The following is an 18,934-nucleotide window of genomic DNA, read 5'->3' on the forward strand; positions in this document are numbered from 1 at the left end:
ATTATTGATTAATCCATAGCCAAGAAATCAATAAAAACACCAATATTTAAGTATTTCCTCAATATCTTTGTTAAAAATGAACATAGAAACTTCAGACCTGTTTCACATTCTTCTACTCCTAGCTGACCAAGTTGTCCAAGCTTTGGTTTGGTGATAAAGTTGATTATTGATTAACACATAGCCAATAAATCAACAAAAACACTAATATTTCAGTATTTCCTCAATATCTTTGTCAAAAATGAACATAGAAACTTCAGACCTGTTTCACATTCTTCTACTCCTAGCTGACCAAGTTGTACAAGATTTGGTTTGGTGATAGAGTTGATTATTGATTAATCCATAGCCAATAAATCAATAAAAACACCAATATTTCAGTATTTCCTCAATATCTTTGTCAAAAATGAACATAGAAACTTCAGACCTGTTTCACATTCTTCTACTCCTAGCTGACCAAGTTTTCCAAGATTTGGTTTGGTGATAAAGTTGATTATTGATTAACACATAGCCGATAAATCAACAAAAACACCAATATTTCAGTATTTCCTCAATAACTTTGTCAAAAATGAACATCGAAACTTCAGACCTGTTTCACATTCTTCTACTCCTAGCTGACCAAGTTGTCCAAGATTTGGTTTGGTGATAGAGTTGATTATTGATTAACACATAGCCGATAAATCAACAAAAACACCAATAATCAACTCTATCACCAAACCAAATCTTGGACAACTTGGTCAGCTAGGAGTAGAAGAATGTGAAACAGGTCTGAAGTTTCTATGTTCATTTTTGACAAAGTTATTGAGGAAATACTGAAATATTGGTGTTTTTGTTGATTTATCGGCTATGTGTTAATCAATAATCAACTCTATCACCAAACCAAATCTTGGACAACTTGGTCAGCTAGGAGTAGAAGAATGTGAAACAGGTCTGAAGTTTCTATGTTCATTTTTGACAAAGTTATTGAGGAAATACTGAAATATTGGTGTTTTTGTTGATTTATCGGCTATGTGTTAATCAATAATCAACTTTATCACCAAACCAAATCTTGGACAACGTGGTCAGCTAGGAGTAGAAGAATGTGAAACAGGTCTGAAGTTTCTATGTTCATTTTTGACAAAGATATTGAGGAAATACTGAAATATTGGTGTTTTTATTGATTTCTTGGCTATGGATTAATCAATAATCAACTCTATCACCAAACCAAATCTTGGACAACTTGGTCAGCTAGGAGTAGAAGAATGTGAAACTGGTCTGAAGTTTCTATGTTCATTTTTGACAAAGTTATTGAGGAAATACTGAAATATTGGTGTTTTTGTTGATTTATCGGCTATGTGTTAAACAATAATCAACTCTATCACCAAATCTTGGACAACTTGGTCAGCCAGGAGTAGAAGAATGTGAAACAGGTCTGAAGTTTCTATGTTCATTTTTGACAAAGATATTGAGGAAATACTGAAATATTGGTGTTTTTATTGATTTCTTGGCTATGGATTAATCAATTATCAACTCTATCACCAAACCAAATCTTGGACAACTTGGTCAGCTAGGAGTAGAAGAATGTGAAACAGGTCTGAAGTTTCTATTTTCATTTTTTACATAGATATTGAGGAAATACAGAAATATTGGTGTTTTTATTGACTTATTGGCTATGGATTAATCAATAATCAACTTGGTCACCAAACCAAAGCTTGGACAACTTTGTCTGCTAGTATTAGAAGAATGTGCAACAAGTTTGAAGTTTCTATGTTTATTTTTGACAAAGATATTGAGGAAACACTGGAATGTGTTTTTCTTGATTTATTGGCTATGGGTTAATCAATAATCAACTTTATCACCAAACCAAAGCTTGGACAACTTGGTCAGCTAGGAGTAGAAGAATGTGAAACAGGTCTGAAGTTTCTATGTTCATTGTTGACAAAGATATTGAGGAAACACTGAAATATTGGTGTTTTTATTGATTTATTGGCTATGGGTTAATCAATAATCAACTTTATCACCAAACCAAAGCTTGGACAACTTGGTCAGCTAGTAGTAGAAGAATGTGCAACAAGTTTGAAGTTTGTATGGTCGATTTTGACAAAGATATTGAAGAAACATTCTGACTGTCTACTCTTTTACCCCGGTCCCTAAATATGACGCAGAGCCTGAACGGAGGTACGAATATGAATGTCTGTTGAATCTCGAATATGAAACTGATTTCACCTCGGTAGCTCAGTTGAGCTGAAGTGAGAGGTGGCTAACCTGAATTCTTTTAACTAACAAAAATACACTTGGGGTTTCACTAATGAACTTGACAATATTAATCCAGTATATCAACAATCATTAATTTACTTATTAATCATTAATAAACTTATTAGTTATTACTAATCTACGCCTGTGTCCAATAGGAAAAAATCAGTACACCCATATACAGAAAAGCATTAAAGTTTTACTTTAGGAAAAAACAGATCAGTAATTCAATTCTCGTTTCCAATATTGTCACATACGTTCACATCAACATGACATATTATTCACACTGAAAAAACAATAATAAATATAGCTGCAAGCAGCGATGCGGGTTCCTCCGCAAAATGGCAAAATATTATAAACATGTACACTGCAGAAGATCGAGAGTTTGACAGCAAGGGAGCAAAACTACTTCATGTTTGGCCAACAACAGGCTGAATGTGGATTTGAACTCATGAGCATAAGGTTACAAATCAGTCTCTCTATCCTCTCTGCTACACACCAACTGCTGAGATTGTATGAATAGAAAGGGCAGAGTATTAGCTTTGGTCAGCTTTTGGACAAAGGTTAAGAAACGGTTGACATTTCAAGGTGAAGTTGCATGAAATTGTGCATGGTATTTCAGAATGATGTCATCCTGTTTAACTAAACAGATGACAAAAATTATGACAGGCCAAAAGATAATGGCTGGATTCCAACCAACTACCTTATACTTTACAGGTCACCATGCCAGCCCATTGAGCTATTCTCAGTGTTGAATATTGTCATGTTCAGTTACTGTATAAAAAAGTAAGCTGTTTCTCCTGTGGTAAGCGTTGTTAGATTCAGCCTAAGTTGAAACTGCTTGTACATTTCCTATAAAAACGGGACAGCGGGATGACTGGATTGCTGCTGTAAAGAATAACTTTGTCATCGTTTTTTTAAACAGGTTGTTTGGAGTGCCATAACTTGTCATGGAAGGGAATTTTAAATCATGCCTAGCATCAGTGGGAATGTGTCCTGGCTTAGGTTACTGAAATGAATTTGTGCAACAGGCAAGGGATCCACCTGAACAATCAATTTACTTCATTAGAGATAACCATTAGAGTTATCTCTACCATGCGTAGACTACAAGTAGCTAGCTACTGTGGTGAACCTGGCTTGTTTTGCAGTGGTTTACACAGTCTCGCTAAACAGATGATCACAGTGTTGTGATGGGCTCAAATAAACACGCATTGCTATGTTTTTACAACCAGAGGATTGATTGGAAGACTAGAAACCGTTTTGTCCTAATAAAAAATTTACAAATATGCCTCTGACTGGTTTTGAACCTACAACCCTTTGCTTACCAGCACAACATCTCTGCCAATTGAGCCATTCCCAGACATGGATTACACAAAACTGGATAATAAAAAAAGCTGTTTCTCCAATGGCGAGCATTGTTAGATTTGGTCGAAGTTCAAACAGCTGTAATTCAGTCATATTTCGACATATCAAGGTGAAACTTTGCATGGTACTTCAGGGGCATCTCACCTTAAAGCCTATTAAGTTTGAACCATCCTTCAAAAATAAATTTGATTTAGTGACACAAACATATTGAGGCAATGTGGACATTTACATAAATACACCCATTTCAGCCATTTTGTACTTGATTCAATTGCCTTAAGTAAAGTTTTTAAATATGTCAATGATACATATCTGTACCAAATTTCAAGTCAATTTCACCTTTGGTTCAAGAGAAGAGGAATTTTGAAGGTTTTCCCAAATTATCACAGTACAGGAAAATCCATCATGGCGGACCTTATGGGTCCTTAGGCTTTTTTGTTCCTCATGAAAAATGAGGCATGCACACCAAGTTTCAGAAGAATTGGAGCAATGGGGTGGAAATGCCATCACTTTGAAAATCGGACTTTTGGGCGTGGCCTGTGGCGCCCCTTATGGTCCGATGTGGCCCATATTTGGTGTGGGGGTACCCACTTGGATGTAGTATCAATGTGCCTAATTAGAAAATTTATGACCAGGGACTTTTTGAGATATTGGGGCGCAAGGAGAAGAAAAATAATAATAATAAATATAGCTGCAAGCAGCGATGCGGGTTCCTCCGCAAAATGGCAAAATATTATAAACATGTACACTGCAAAAGATCGAGAGTTGGACAACAAGGGAGCAAAACTACTTCATGTTTTGCCAACAACAGGCTGAATGGGGATTTGAACTCATGAGCATAAGGTTACAAGTCAGTCTCTCTATCCTCTCTGCTACATACCAACTGTTGAGATTGTATGAATAGAAAGGGCAGAGTATTAGCTTTGGTCAGCTTTTGGACAAAGGTTAAGAAACGGTTGACATTTCAAGGTGAAATTGCATGAAATTGTGCATCGTATTTCAGAATGATGTCATCCTGTTTAACTAAACAGATAATCAAAATTATGACAGGCCAAAAGATAATGGCTGGATTCCAACCAACTACCTTATACTTTACAGGTCACCATCCCAGCCCTATTCTCAGTGTTGAATATTGTCATGTTCAGTTACTGTATAAAAAAGTAAGCTGTTTCTCCTGTGGTAAGTGTTGTTAGATTCAGCCTAAGTTAAAACTGCTTGTACATTTCCTATAAAAACGGGACAACGGGATGACTGGGTTGATGCTGTAAAGAATAACTTTCTCATCGTTTTTTTAAACAGGTTGTTTGGAGTGCCATAACTTGTCATGGAAGGGAATTTTAAATCATGCCTAGCATCAGTGGGAATGTGTCCTGGCTTAGGTTACTGAAATGAATTTGTGCAACAGGCAAGGGATCCACCTGAACAATCAATTGACTTCATCAGAGAAAACCATTAGAGTTATCTCTACCATGCGTAGACTACAAGTAGCTAGCTACTGTGGTGAACCTGGCTTGTTTTGCAGTGGTTTACACAGTCTCGCTAAACAGATGATCAGAGTGTTGTGATGGGCTCAAATAAACACGCATTGCTATGTTTTACAACCGGAGGATTTATCGGGAGACTAGAAACCGTTTGGTCAGAATAAAAAATTAAAAACTATGCCTCTGACTGGTATTGAACCTTGATTACCAGCACAACATCTCAGCCAATTGAGCCATTCCCAGGCATGGAATACACAAAGATCAATAACTGGATAATTAAAAAAAAGCTGTTTCTCCAATGGCGAGCATTGTCAGATTTGGTCCAAGTTCAAACTGCTGTAATTCAGTCATATTTTGACATATCAAGGTGAAACTTTGCATGGTACTTCAGAGGCATGTCACCTTAAAGCTTATTAGGTTTGAACCATCCTTCAAAAATACATTTGAATTGATTGATTTAGTGACACAAACATATTGAGGCAATGTGGACATTTACATAAATACACCCATTTCAGCCATTTTGTACTTGATTCAATTGCCTTAAGTAAAGTTTTTAAATACGTCAATGATACATATATGTACCAAATTTCAAGTCAATTTCACCTTTGGTTCAAGAGAAGAGGAATTTTGAAGGTTTTCCCAAATTATCACAGTACAGGAAAATCCATCATGGCGGACCTTATGGGTCCTTGAGGCTTTTTTGTTCCTCATGAAAAATGAGGCATGCACACCAAGTTTCAGAAGAATTGGAGCAATGGGGTGGAAATGCCATCACTTTGAAAATCGGACTTTTAGGCGTGGCCTGTGGCGCCCCCTATGGTCCGATGTGGCCCATATTTGGTGTGGGGGTACCCACTTGGATGTAGTATCAATGTGCCAAATTAGAAAATTTATGACCAGGGACTTTTTGAGATATTGGGGCGCAAGGAGAAAAAAATTATAATAATAAGAATACCAACAATAACACTAGGTTCCCTCCTACCGGAGGAACCTAATAATAAGAATACCAACAATAACAATAGGTTCCCTCCTACCGGAGGAACCTAATAAGAATACCAACAATAACAATAGGTTCCCTCCTACCGGAGGAACCTAACTAGCCGGCAATACTAAATAATATAATACCCTCTCGATACAGTTCAAACGGTGCAGGCCTGACTGTAGCTTGGGTACGTTGTAGCCGTAAACCGAATGGCTGCTTCACCACAAGGGCGCAAATAAAATTAAGATGGTACCTCTGGTTCAGATGTGGCGGCCTAAGGGCAGTAGCAGGTGAAGGAGAGACTGCTCGAAGATCCTTGTGGATGACGAGAAGAGCAGAATCCAAGAGAGGACCGATGCCGAGGACGATCCCGAATTTCCACAGGCTTTACCACTACGTTCGCTGGTCGCTAGCTTGGTAGCAAAGTCTGTGTTCAATCGCTAGCCACTTGGTCAGCAGCTGAAGTACGTTTTACAATGGTTGAGTTATCCACTCAACTATCTAAATATATCACCATTACTAAGCTAAACAGAGTCCTGGTTGAACACTTGCTATAATAATGATGGATACTAGAAATAAACTGTTTGTAGGGGTTTACGTTACAACACTTATTTTTTCGACCTCCTCCGTTCACCGTTATCTCTCTTCCTCCCTCCTGCACACCCCACGACCTCTGATTGTATATTTTTAAAGGAACGTGAATATTAATGAACTTAATCGAAATACATATAAACAGTACAAAACAAATAATTTACATTTTAATCAATTTACTTTGTAACCCTTAAATGCTATTTATTATATAATGAACTTATTTATTATAACTTCGTAGTTCTCTAAGGTCACTGTTGTAGTCATGGCCAAGCGTGCAGATTTGGGTTAATGTACTCACAATATCGATCAAAATACCACTTTTACACAACATTTATGTAAGTTTCTCCTCCATCTTGAAATTGTGAAACCTAGAAATGTTTGTCATGACCAAAGGTTGCTACGTTACAAGAAACAAGAAAACAATCCGATTGGCCAACGCTAGCGTTTTCACGCTCCTCATTTACATAAAGTTGAGAAAATCCAACTTGCAACGCTCCGCTCCGCTCGCCTTCCCACAATGCCCTACGCGAGCGTCAACGCCTGGTTTCATTGAAAAACGCTGCAGTGTGAACGCACTGTTACAGTGCGTTCACACTGCAGCGGAGCGGGCGGCGCGTGGCGTCGGCTTCCAATTCATTTTCAATGAAACCAGGCGTTGACGCTCGCGTAGGGCATTGTGGGAAGGCGAGCGGAGCGGAGCGGAGCGGAGCGTTGCAAGTTGGATTTTCTCAACTTTATGTAAATGAGGAGCGTGAAAACGCTAGCGTTGGCCAATCGGATTGTTTTCTTGTTTCTTGTACATTACGTGACTGTTCTGTGCCACTGCTAGCCCAGCCTACAAACGACTGGTTGAGTGACCGGTGGCGTAACATGTATTCTACTGTAATCTTGCACTAGTAAAATCTTGCACTTACATAAATGTTGTGTAAAAGTGGTATTTTGATCGATATTGTGAGTACATGAACCCAAATGCAGAGCGTTAAAAAACGCTGCAGTGTGAACGCACAGTGCGTTCACACTGCAGCGTTTTTTAACGCTCTGTATCGCTTGCCTTCCCACAGTACACCACGCTCGGGGGCGTGTTAGACAAGTTAATACAGAGTTGTAGTTCTCTAAGGTCACTGTTGTAGTCATGGCCAAGCGTGCAGATTTGGGTTCATGTACTCACAATATCGATCAAAATACCACTTTTACACAACATTTATGTAAGTGCAAGATTTTACTAGTGCAAGATTACAGTAGAATACATGTTACGCCACCGGTCACTCAACCAGTCGTTTGTAGGCTGGGCTAGCGAGCTAGCAGTGGCACAGAACAGTCACGTAATGTGACGACTACATTTAAAAGTAGGCTATAAAAACACACTAGGAACAATGACGACATCGGCAACCATGCACCATGCATTATTAGTTTAATGTAATCTTTAAATTCAGGCTCGTCACATTAGTAACTTTGTTCTGAACAGAACTGGGTGTGCAGACACATACGAAAAGTTTCTCCTCCATCTTGAAATTGTCAAACCTAGAAATGTTTACCATGACGAACAGTTGCTACGTTACAAGAAACAAGAAACCAATCCGATTGGCCAACGCTAGCGTTTTCACGCTCCTCATTTACATAAAGTTGAGAAAATCCAACTTGCAACGCTCCGCTCCGCTCCGCTCCGCTCGCCTTCCCACAATGCCCTACGCGAGCGTCAACGCCTGGTTTCATTGAAAATGAATTGGAAGCCGACGCCACGCGCCGCCCGCTCCGCTGCAGTGTGAACGCACTGTTAGCGTCCATTATCTGGGTCGGAGGTAGGCACTAGGCAGCGAGGGGCGGAGCTTCAGCTCCTTCAGGTGACACGCCCCCCCAGTCTCAAGCAGAGAAGACTGCTGATTTTTTCACGATTTCAAAGCCTAATTTAACATACTTGTCTGTGTTATTTTTTCATTCGAATTTGGATGGGTAGTTAATAACACATTATTCTGTGGTGTGGCGAACTTAAAACTCGTTTCCAGGTCCACTTTACAGGATCTTTAACCTGCAATCTCTTGAAATGCAGTCAAGTGCTCTAAAGACTGAGTTGTACCCTACTAAAAACAATCCTTGTTTCTTTTTTTTTCGACATTAAAAAACAAAAGGTACCCATTACACCTTGAACATTTGAATACATTTACAGGCATGTTGGTACAGCAGACTCAGTTAATTTGAGAATTTAGTATACAAAAACATTTGAGTTCCCTATACATTTCCTAAGAAGGAACATTGAATACATGTGTCTTCCGTCACAACCCCTATTTGGATCTTTTAGATTTATATTTTATGTAAGGAATGCACCTTTGGCGTACGCCACTTAATACTTTAAATGCCCTTACATCTGATAGTGACAACATCAGTACACCACCAGTATCAGGGTAAACTGACGATTAGTTAGAACTGGTAAGACCCTATCGTTTTGTTCATTCATGTGACAAAAGTAAATAAATAAATAAATAAGAAACAGAATCTTCATTCTGCCTTGGTTGATTCACCACACAGTGAATACAAAATGTATAAACTTCAAAACCAGGCTTCACCCTAGTTGAAATTAAACCCTATTTGTTGCTCACAGCTAAATACCTTCTCCGAAACTCCTGTCCAAGTTAAATGGCTTGGTTGTGCAATGCACAGTGCGCCAAACAAAAACATGCAGAGGAAATATATTTCAAATGATCATCTATAGAATTACATCTGTGGTACAGTATGTAACAATAATTTTTATACTTATTTACTCTTCTATAATTGTGAAAATCTAAACTACAGTATGTAAAAATGCATCCATATTCTACGTTTCAACATATCTTTATTGTAACATAGCCATAGTTCCACAGTTTCCAAAATAATATATTTAACAAGCACCAATCATATATAAAACAAGCAAAAAGAAAAGCAATTTGAACATGTTTTTTGTTATGTTATATATCTATTTTGTAAAATGTTGCTAGTTACCGAAAACTATAAAAATACAAAAAAGTTCAATTGCAAATGTTCTTCTTAAATTTAGAAAAATACAATCCATTATTCCTCTAACCATAACTGTTAACTATAATTTGCATCCACACCAACCTGGACGATTAGCTTCTTGCAATGTTGTCTTCCATTTCAAATGCACGGGCACTTAAAATTCCTATGGATTCTGATTGGTTGTCAGTATTTTATAATTCATCAGCTGGAAAGAAAATATTTTTGAAAGTGATCCCAACGATATTATTCTGCGGTATAGTTATTGTTATCATTGAGGTGTGGTATTGTTTTAAATATAGAGCAATTCTTAAAAAGGCATCTTTATAGTTATAGTTATTGTTCTTGGTGTGAACGGACCATTAGCCGCTTGTGTCATAACTGTCATAGGTTTAGAGAAAGGCTTATGGTTGTGCATGACACCTGTGATGCCACTGTTATGACATCATCATGTGATTCACAGGTCAATTAATGGTGTTATTCATGTTCAGTCTATGTGCCATACTTTCCATCAGGCCGGTCCACATTGAGGAATCTAATTGTGATGTATTTATAGAAAGATCTCCTCTGAACCTTAGCTTATGGTGCGTAGACAACACTTCTCTTCACTTCAAGTCTTCCCTTGATTTCCAGCGGTTTGTGACCTCACAAAACCAAGAGCTAGAATTGTTCTGGTGTGGGTTAGGGTTAGGTTGTCATTCTAGAAAGACTTCCACCTGATAGCAGATAAGATGGTGTGAATGAAGTAGAGGAGTGTGGCCACATATGAAAACACCTGAAAAAGACAGAGAAAACGGTTAACAATTATAAACCACTTGGCTGGCGCTTATAATTAATAGTAATGTTTGAAAACTTCCTTTAGTAAACTTCTCTGGGCTTATTAGGGTTGACATAAATTTCTGAGAACCACTTGTCACAAGTCTTTATGGGAAGCGGCTTACCACTGCAGAGATGTCAAGTTGGTAGTTTTGGAAGTGAATTCCATCTTTCATATCCAGAGTCACTTTGGCAAGTGCAACTGAAGCACTGAGGTAGAAGAAAGCAGCCAGGCCGTGGTATGCAAAGTCCTGAGCCAGACAGAACAGGAAGGATTAGGAAATGGAAAACAATCTGTGGGAATTGAACGTGCAATGAAAGTGCTTGAAACAAAAGCATGATGTTTGAAGGAATTAAGACATCACTCTGGATCTGTGGATTGTACACTTCCAGGCCAAAGTTCCAAAACATCATGCTTTGTCAATCTTGTTTTCAAGTGTATGGCCTTTGTGTATGGCCTTTGTCACATCTACAACCCTGGGGGTTGTAGATGTGACAACTGACACACTGAACAATGACCCCTGAAATTGACTTTGTTTTTCTTCTGTCTCTAAAACAATGCGTTACCCCACATTATTATTGATTAATTACTGTGTTGAAGTTTAAGAAAAACGCAAGACACGGCAAAACACAAGTCTCAATATCTACAGCAGGTCAAATACTGTACATATTGTGAGAATCAATACTTAAGGAGACTTACCGCAGCAGCCCACTTCCCACTGTTGTGATGCCCACCGCAGGCAAATACCAAGAGCCAGATGAAGGTCATGACAAAACAGAAGACTGACACGAACATCACCCAGCCCTGGGGGTTAGCGGGCACCACTAACGTGCATGCCACCAAGATCCATACCAGGCCTCCGAAGATCTGAAAGGCAGTGTGGCAAATAGTACAGGATGAATAAACAAGTAGATATTATTATTCATTCATGATCAATGTGGCTTGAAAATAGAAATATAATGGAATTGAACATAATCATTTTAACCACTAATGTGTAAATTAACATGGTCTTCGTCAACTGTGTCCTTTAATAGCCCTGCTGGTATCCACACTTAATTATCAACCCAGTCAGAACTTAGATGGTTAACCATACACACTATTGCGCTAAATATTGTTGCTGCAGGATGATTCGAGTGGAGTGGGGGATCCCCTCATCACGCCATTTGCAAATTATATACTGTATTTTGCATGCATCCCGTGGCACCATTACACATAGGCTATTATACAGGTTTTTATATTTAAAAATATCCAAGCAAGCCAAATGCATCTACTCCCTTTTTTAAGCAAAGCACATACTATTTCACCAGAAATCATCCGTCAGGTTCAAAGCGTATGGGTTTACGATTGAATGTCTGATTGTTATCATTGCATTACTTGTTAAATTCATCATAACAAGTTGCAATAGTCAACTGTTAGTATAGGCCTACGGGCTGCCTGTCAGTGTCTACAAACTGTTGGATCTGGCCTATGGTGTGGAACGAAAACTCAACAGTATAGCTACATGAAAAGCGGGCAAAATATAAAACCTATAACCTGAACCAAAAACAAAATATTGTCGTGGGGTGAAAAGTCAAATTTCCCAATTTTTCATTTAGCGTTCCTCAGATGAAATCCATTGCTACAGAGCATGCTCAATTGCATTATAATGATTTTAGTGTAAATTAGCTAGGCCTACAATTAAAAGTAAAAAACTTACAAGCTCCGGAATGTAAAGAATGTCTGGAATAGTTGTGCATATCCCTACTCCGCTCGGCAAATTCCCTACAGTCGCAGTATTCGATGCCATGGTTGCGCTCTTCTGCTCACACACCTGAATGAACTAACGGTTGAACAGGTGCGCACGTCTTAAGAACCTACAGACTAGAAAAACCTGCTTTACCATCACGACACACCCGTAAAAGAAATGAATACTTTTGTCTTTAGGTTTCAGATGTTATCGGTCATCAATATCTTTTCTGGAGTTCGTTTAAAGTTGTTGTGGAAACTGCACGTATGAATTTTGACCAGGTTGACTCATTAAACACCGCACCCTCGAAAATGGACTTTTCCACGTTTTGGGAGTGGGACACATATGTAGACTACGTTCAGCGTTGTCTATGATAGTCCACAACTACACTCATTAGTTGAATGACAGTGTTCTATTTAATGATCTAAATACAACACAATTATTAACAAAAACTACGTTTCATGTGGTGAGTTGTGGTTTATGAAAAGCCTAAAAGCAAAGGAAAGTAAAATGACCACCACAACCCAAATTATGCACAAGCAATATGTTATGTGATGAAGGCAGACCCTGAATAGCTACCCTACTGGTGTAATAGTAGCTGTGTGCTGGAATAAAGCTTGTTTGTGGATTAATTTAACAATCATATTGTGCAACAGTTGTATAGAAAATATTGAGTTTGCCTGTATTAGCATGGGATCCTGATCCTGTATTTGGTTTACCTTATCCAGGACTTGCTGTCCTTCCTCAAAATGAAGATACAAAGTCCACAGAGACAGACAACTATTGTTCATAGCACATATAAGGAAACTGGTTTCCACTAAACTGCAGCTTAATGTTTGATGTGCGCTCATGTTAAAACCAGTTTTCTCTGATCCTTGATAGAGGGCTCAGAGAAGATTGAGACACATGGCGATGCTTATGTTACCTATACAGTCCATGGGGGGAAAACACTTTCTGAAAGATGTTCCTGGAGATTCCATTAGCCTGATGTTTTATGTCACTTATCTGTCTGGCTCTTTTCAGAAATTGAAAATTGCCCTAGACAAGGATTGTGACAAAAGTATTGCCAAAAGTTACAGTCAATTGGACCTATATCCAATCAATTAGAAGAACGAATTGAGATGAAGGCATACGAACAACACTTTCCTTCTTATGAAGGGAACCTTTGGCACTTTCCCCAAATGCTACATGATCTGTGTGTCAACATGAGCAGTGTAAATATAGCTCTACTATGACATGATTCGACAAATAATTCTGTCATTCAGTCATGTAGAATATTGATACTATACCATATTTACAGAAACTATTGAAAGTGAATTGCTACCTCTGATATAAACGTTCCCCCCCCCCCCCCCCCCCCCTGGTTTTTAAGCATCCAGCATCTGTAGTAAATAAAATCCCTACGGCTATATCTGCAATTGTTGCCTTTGTAACAAAAATACACTTACAAATGTCTTTCAATAATCTGCATTGTACGAGCACACTTTGCAGTGAGGGATTGAAGGACAGATGAAGGAAAAGGCAACAATAAAACAGGTCTAAGATATCACATTTAGTCATTTAGCAGACGCTCTTATCCAGAGCGATTAGATGTGAAAACGTTGATACTGTAGAACCTTCTAATTCTAAACTCATGTTGTGGTACCACCATGACAACCAACTGCAAAAAAACAAAAAAACAAACAAGCAAAAAAAACATTCTGTCTGACACAGTAAATTCTGTAGGCCTATGTATGCATGGCAGACAACACAATTGTGCACTCAGTGCAGCCTGAACACCACAGCCATGGCAACAACAGCCCTATTTTGGCAGGATGGGACAGTTCATCAGCCTGTGTCTGTAAGACAAACACCTTAGACAAACGGTGAGTAAGGTCCGGTTACCTTGTTATGTCACATTATCTGTTCTCCATGGTGAATGTAGTCACTGCGCTAGGACAATTACTATATCAGTAACCTAATTGTTACTACTTTTTTTATAGGTTATGTCTATGTCTAAAGTTTCATGATGTGTGTATAAATCCCCTCTTCAGAACATATAGTAGGCCAATTATGTGCATGGCATGTATTTGTGGTGAAATTTAAAAATAACTCTTCTACTAGACTGGTTCACACAGTACTGTTGTCTTTCCTATGCCAAGTTGAGGTATAATTATGTAATGTATTTCATTGTCTCTATTACAGGGATCACAAGTGGGCACCATCCCTGTACCCACGATGCAGTAGGTCACATTCCCCCGTCTTTGTGTCACCGGGGCACTTTTTCTGCCGGTCAACCGTTTCTATGGGATCCGGTTTCCGACAAAGTGATGTAACCCAATCCTTGACAAAATTCCATCCTTTTTCTTCTACTATATTTTCCTTTCTTTTGTTTCCACGCTGAGTTGATAAGATAATAGTTTGGTGTCTGAGAATTGCTCTTGGTTTCTGTTGACTTCAATTCAGTTGGCACATTCAAAGATGGCACACTGTAGGCTACAGCGCAATGATAACGCCCAAACAGATTACATTTAACATATTTATATATAAACATGTATGTATAGTCAAACCTTGTAGGCCCTATAGGTTTATGTCAACTAAAGCGGTGCATGATAGTCTGCTCAGGAGAACACAGACAATAATGTAACAGCATAATCAAGGACCTGAAGCCTCTGAAAAGGCACAGCTATAGGATTGGAAGCAGTAACCTTTTGATGACCTGCGCACGTCATGAAAACAAGTATTTTGTAGTAGGACATGTTGTGAGTGCCAACCAAAGTTACATAGGTTGTTTGTCTGCACAGACTTGATTTTGACATTGATCAAATTTAATCCTACAATGCTCAACGACGGTGACGGATGTACTTGTGTGTAGGGGTGTGAAGGAACATGCTCTTCTGAGTGAACACAATAAGGTTTCTTACACGCATTATGAATAATTACTGGTTCAGCATTCCCAACGTCCCCACAATCACGCCTCTGATTATCTGTCTTTTGCTCTCAAATGACGTCTGAGACACCTTATCACTCAGATGTTCACTGAAGCTCAGCAGTTGCAACCGGGGAGATGAGAACAAATGCATTCTTCAGATATAGATATAGGGAGTCAGGTGGCTGAGCGGTTAGGAAATCGGGCTAGTAATCTGAAGGTTGCCGGTTTGATTTCGGGCCGTTTCAAATGACGTTGTGTCCTTGGGCAAGGCACTTCACCCTACTTGCCTCGGGGGAATGTCCCTGTACTTACTGTAAGTCGCCCTGGATAAGAGCATCTGCTAAATGACTAAATGTAAATATAGGCTAGATTGTTTTCGGAACACCCTTTCAAAGAAACTACATAGGAACCAATTACCCAACATAACATTCTGTCTACCCATTAGGCATTTTGCCCCTGATGATAAGCAGGGGCAGTTATGGGGGGCGGTTATGGGGGGCGGTTATGTTAAAGTGAAGAAAACTATACAACAACAATAATGTTTAATGTAACTGGCCCCTCTAAGAGTATAACTACCCCCCCCCTCTGTTGGAATGCTTTAAAACCTCCCCTAATGGTTTAGAACCTCCCCTAATAGTAAGGGTCGGTTCAATGGAAGTTTGAACTGGTAAAGCCACATTACTGACTATTACTGACAGAGGTTATATCTTCTGTGACTGTGACCATCACCCCACGAAACAAGACAGAATGATTTCAGGTGACCTGTGCTCAAAAACAGACTATCCTGAAGGTGAAGCTTGTCTGATTTAGATATAGGCCTAATGCTTGTTGTTCTCATTAGACCCTTGGGTCATTAATATGGTCATGAACATGACCGCTGATCATCTGCTTATGATCTACATAGATTTATCATATCTCAGTTACTATATCTCACGGAATGATACACTAGCATAGTAAAGACTGACATCTAGTGACAACATTTGTCACTACATACATTTAAAAACATTGTACTAATCCAACCAATACGGTAAATGGCTGCGCTTCTACAACCGTACTGGAAGGAAGGAAAGCGCGAGCAACCAGCTGTAACCACAGATCAGGTGAGCAATGTTTCTTGTGTGTTTATGCTCTAGATTAGATCAAGTTGGCCTAGCGTCCATGTTTTCCCCGAACTATATTTAATACATTTCCACAGACATGCTTTATGGCTTATTGGCTGTAGTCTGTGTTTCATTCTGTTGACACGATTTTCACTCAACGCGTTGCTGAATCGCCATAGGCAAAAGTGTTTCACAGAAGTAACTAGCTATTTAGACGGAAGTAGCCTTTAAAAGATTATTTACGTTATTTAACATTATAATTGTTACAAGAATAGCTTAGAAGTTACACGAGGGGATATCGAAAATGTGTGGGGCTAGATGTGTTCACGGAGCTATTTTGGGTTTATGGACATCGATTCAAACGTGAAGTGGCAACAGTTGAGCTAACGTCCAACTCAATGTATCCATTCTCATTCCGCAGATTCAGTTAAGACATGGACATAACCTCCTCATGGAAACAACAGCTTCTGGGATTTGGCAGTGGAATTTAAGATAGATAGAAACTTTATACCTACCCCTCCTTTCACCTTTGGACACCCTTATAAGCCCAACGCCATATTATGTTACACTCCTTTATAGCTCTTTGTTTGCTTTTGATTATTAGTCATTCACTACCATGTATGGCTTGCAAAACACCTGTTTACACATCCAGGAAACTGAATGGTTGTTGCCAAACCAGTTTTGTAAACGGTAGCCTGTACTTTCTAATTTACACAAGAATGCACTGAAGACAACCTAAATAACTTTTATCCTATCAAATTGTAATCTTCCACCCATACTCTAATCCTTCACAAATGCCTCGATGGAAAGCTATTGCAAGCCAGCATTTGCGTTGGTCCAGCCCTGTTGCTCAGGGACTAGTCCTAAGCGTTGTTACATTTTGCATCATTCTGCCGCTAGTGTGCCACAGAAAGCTGTACTCGTATTATTTCATGAAATCCTTTTACTTGGATTCCTTGAGCGATGATGTGTTACAAAAGAGTTATGAAAGGGGGCAGAATGCTTTGCAATATTGGGAGGACAGCTCTACAAAGTCCTCTTCCGACTTCAGAAACATCGCCAAGGAACCTGAGCTGTTGGTCACTGTGGTTACAGCGAGGCGAACTGAGGGGAGGAACTTCCACTACCTGCTCCAGGTGATGCAACAGCTAGCCAGTCTCCTGAGAGGCTGTGAGGGGCAGAAACAGTGTGCAGAGGTGTTGGTCTGTGACGTGGAAAGTGGTCCCCTTGACAACGAGGATGCTGCCTTACTGGAGAGCCAGTTCCGGGTGGTGCGGCGCTCCCCGGAGGAAAAGTGGAGAAGCAGAGGCCACGTGAACACCTTCGAGAGGGAGAAAAGAGACTATGTTTTTTGTCTTCGAAAAGGATGGGAGCTGGTTAGACCCAAAAATGTTGTTGTCATTGAGGACGATGCCTTACCTCTAAGCGACTTCTTCCCTGTCATAAAGAACTTGCTTTCTCGACGGTTTGCGCTCCACACACTTTACATTAAGCTCTATCATCCTGAGAGATTGCAACGGTACTGGAACCCAGAACCATATCGCATCCTGGAATGGGTTGGACTAGGACTAGTCGGGGCCACGTTCGTCCTCCTAACCTTGCTGCACTGCAACCCTTTCTCTTTCACATTCTCCTTCTCTGCCACCCACATCCTTTTCTTCACCTTGTACTTCATGGCTGCTATCGAGCTCACCGGCAGGCATTATCTTCTGGAGGTCCGGCGAATATCACCCCACCTCTACGCAGTTTCGCCGGCCACCGAGTGCTGCACCCCGGCTATGCTCTATCCTGGTAACTCCTCCCTCAGAGCAGCAGATTACCTAGATGGATCATTCTGCATCAAGGGCAATGCTAAGGATATGGTCCTGTATCAGATGGCCAGGACCATACCTGGGGAGAGAGGTCACAGCCTCGAACCCAACCTCATTACCCATATTGGTGCTTACTCCTCTGTACGCTCCAACCCATCCAGGCCCAGACTTCTATGAGTAGGCTTTTCGGAAAACAAACGCTCTATCCTTTCCCTTATGCACTAATGTAGGCCTACGAAGATTACACTAATCTCAGCAATATATTGCCAGTTTCCACCACACCTTTTGAAAAGGAAGGTGGGTGGCTACTATTGCGGTTCATCTTCTTACTTCAGATATACATGAAGTGACCAGTGCTCCAAGGTCTAGTGTTTTTTTTTGTTTGTTTTTTACCATTAACCATTGTGCAGGGAGATGTATGTTAGCACTCCATACAGATCAAAACTAGATCTAATGTCAGTGTCTAATAACATACTTTGGAATATTTTAGGCTAAGAATGCATTTTAAGCAAAATGTATGTAGATATCAGTGCTGTACTTGCCACAATTAGTGAGATTATCACTGGTTTTAATGAATGTTTAAATCAAACATGCTGTAGCCTAGTATCTCTATATTTATTGATTTCCTCTATGTAAGACATCTTTGTACTTTTGACTAAATGTTTTTACTGATTGATTGCCCCTTTTCCAAAAAGCCTAAATCATGTAGTTTAATGTTTAATTATGTAAAAAAAGAAATATCTTCTTGGCACCTTATCATTTATTGAGCACAATGTACAATTTTAACTATAGCCTACTATTAAAAGCATTGACACATTTATCATTGGATTTTTTACTCAAAATACAATTGACTTTTTCCAAACACTGACCATAAGAATGTTAATACTCAAAGCAAGTAAATACGTTTAAAAAATGTTTGGATGAGTTTCTTTGTTGATTGTT

The 18,934-nt window shown here is 39.3% G+C and overlaps 2 protein-coding genes across 2 annotated transcripts; one reads left to right on the plus strand and one right to left on the minus strand.

The window, feature by feature from the left end:
- Positions 1–9,556: 9,556 nt before the first annotated feature.
- Positions 9,557–12,281, minus strand: LOC134008993 (myelin and lymphocyte protein-like). Its single transcript, XM_062448616.1, has 4 exons — positions 12,141–12,281; positions 11,144–11,311; positions 10,569–10,694; positions 9,557–10,402 (listed from the first exon to the last, which is right to left on the minus strand). The coding sequence occupies exons 1-4, from the start codon at positions 12,228–12,230 to the stop codon at positions 10,328–10,330; spliced, it is 459 nt and encodes a 152-aa protein (XP_062304600.1). The 5' UTR covers positions 12,231–12,281; the 3' UTR covers positions 9,557–10,327.
- Positions 12,282–16,086: 3,805 nt separating this feature from the next.
- On the plus strand, positions 16,087–18,915 carry pgap4 (post-GPI attachment to proteins GalNAc transferase 4). Its single transcript, XM_062448792.1, has 2 exons — positions 16,087–16,181; positions 16,603–18,915. The coding sequence occupies exon 2, from the start codon at positions 16,976–16,978 to the stop codon at positions 18,167–18,169; it is 1,194 nt and encodes a 397-aa protein (XP_062304776.1). The 5' UTR covers positions 16,087–16,181; positions 16,603–16,975; the 3' UTR covers positions 18,170–18,915.
- The last annotated feature ends 19 nt before the right edge of the window (positions 18,916–18,934 follow it).

The sequence above is a fragment of the Osmerus eperlanus genome, chromosome 22 (genome assembly GCF_963692335.1).
Source record: "Osmerus eperlanus chromosome 22, fOsmEpe2.1, whole genome shotgun sequence".
Taxonomy (NCBI): Eukaryota; Metazoa; Chordata; class Actinopteri; order Osmeriformes; family Osmeridae; genus Osmerus; species Osmerus eperlanus.

What these genes read in the sequence shown, in the direction of transcription:
- LOC134008993 (XM_062448616.1), bottom strand. Translation starts at nt 12,230, where the DNA reads ATGGCATCGAATACTGCGACTGTAGGGAATTTGCCGAGCGGAGTAGGG. An exon ending in TTCTTTACATTCCGGAGCTT is followed by an intron (nt 11,312 to 12,140) that starts GTAAGTTTTTTA and finishes ACTGCCTTTCAG; the next exon opens with ATCTTCGGAGGCCTGGTATG. An exon ending in AACTTGACATCTCTGCAGTG is followed by an intron (nt 10,403 to 10,568) that starts GTAAGCCGCTTC and finishes TGTCTTTTTCAG; the next exon opens with GTGTTTTCATATGTGGCCAC.
- pgap4 (XM_062448792.1), top strand. Translation starts at nt 16,976, where the DNA reads ATGCCTCGATGGAAAGCTATTGCAAGCCAGCATTTGCGTTGGTCCAGC.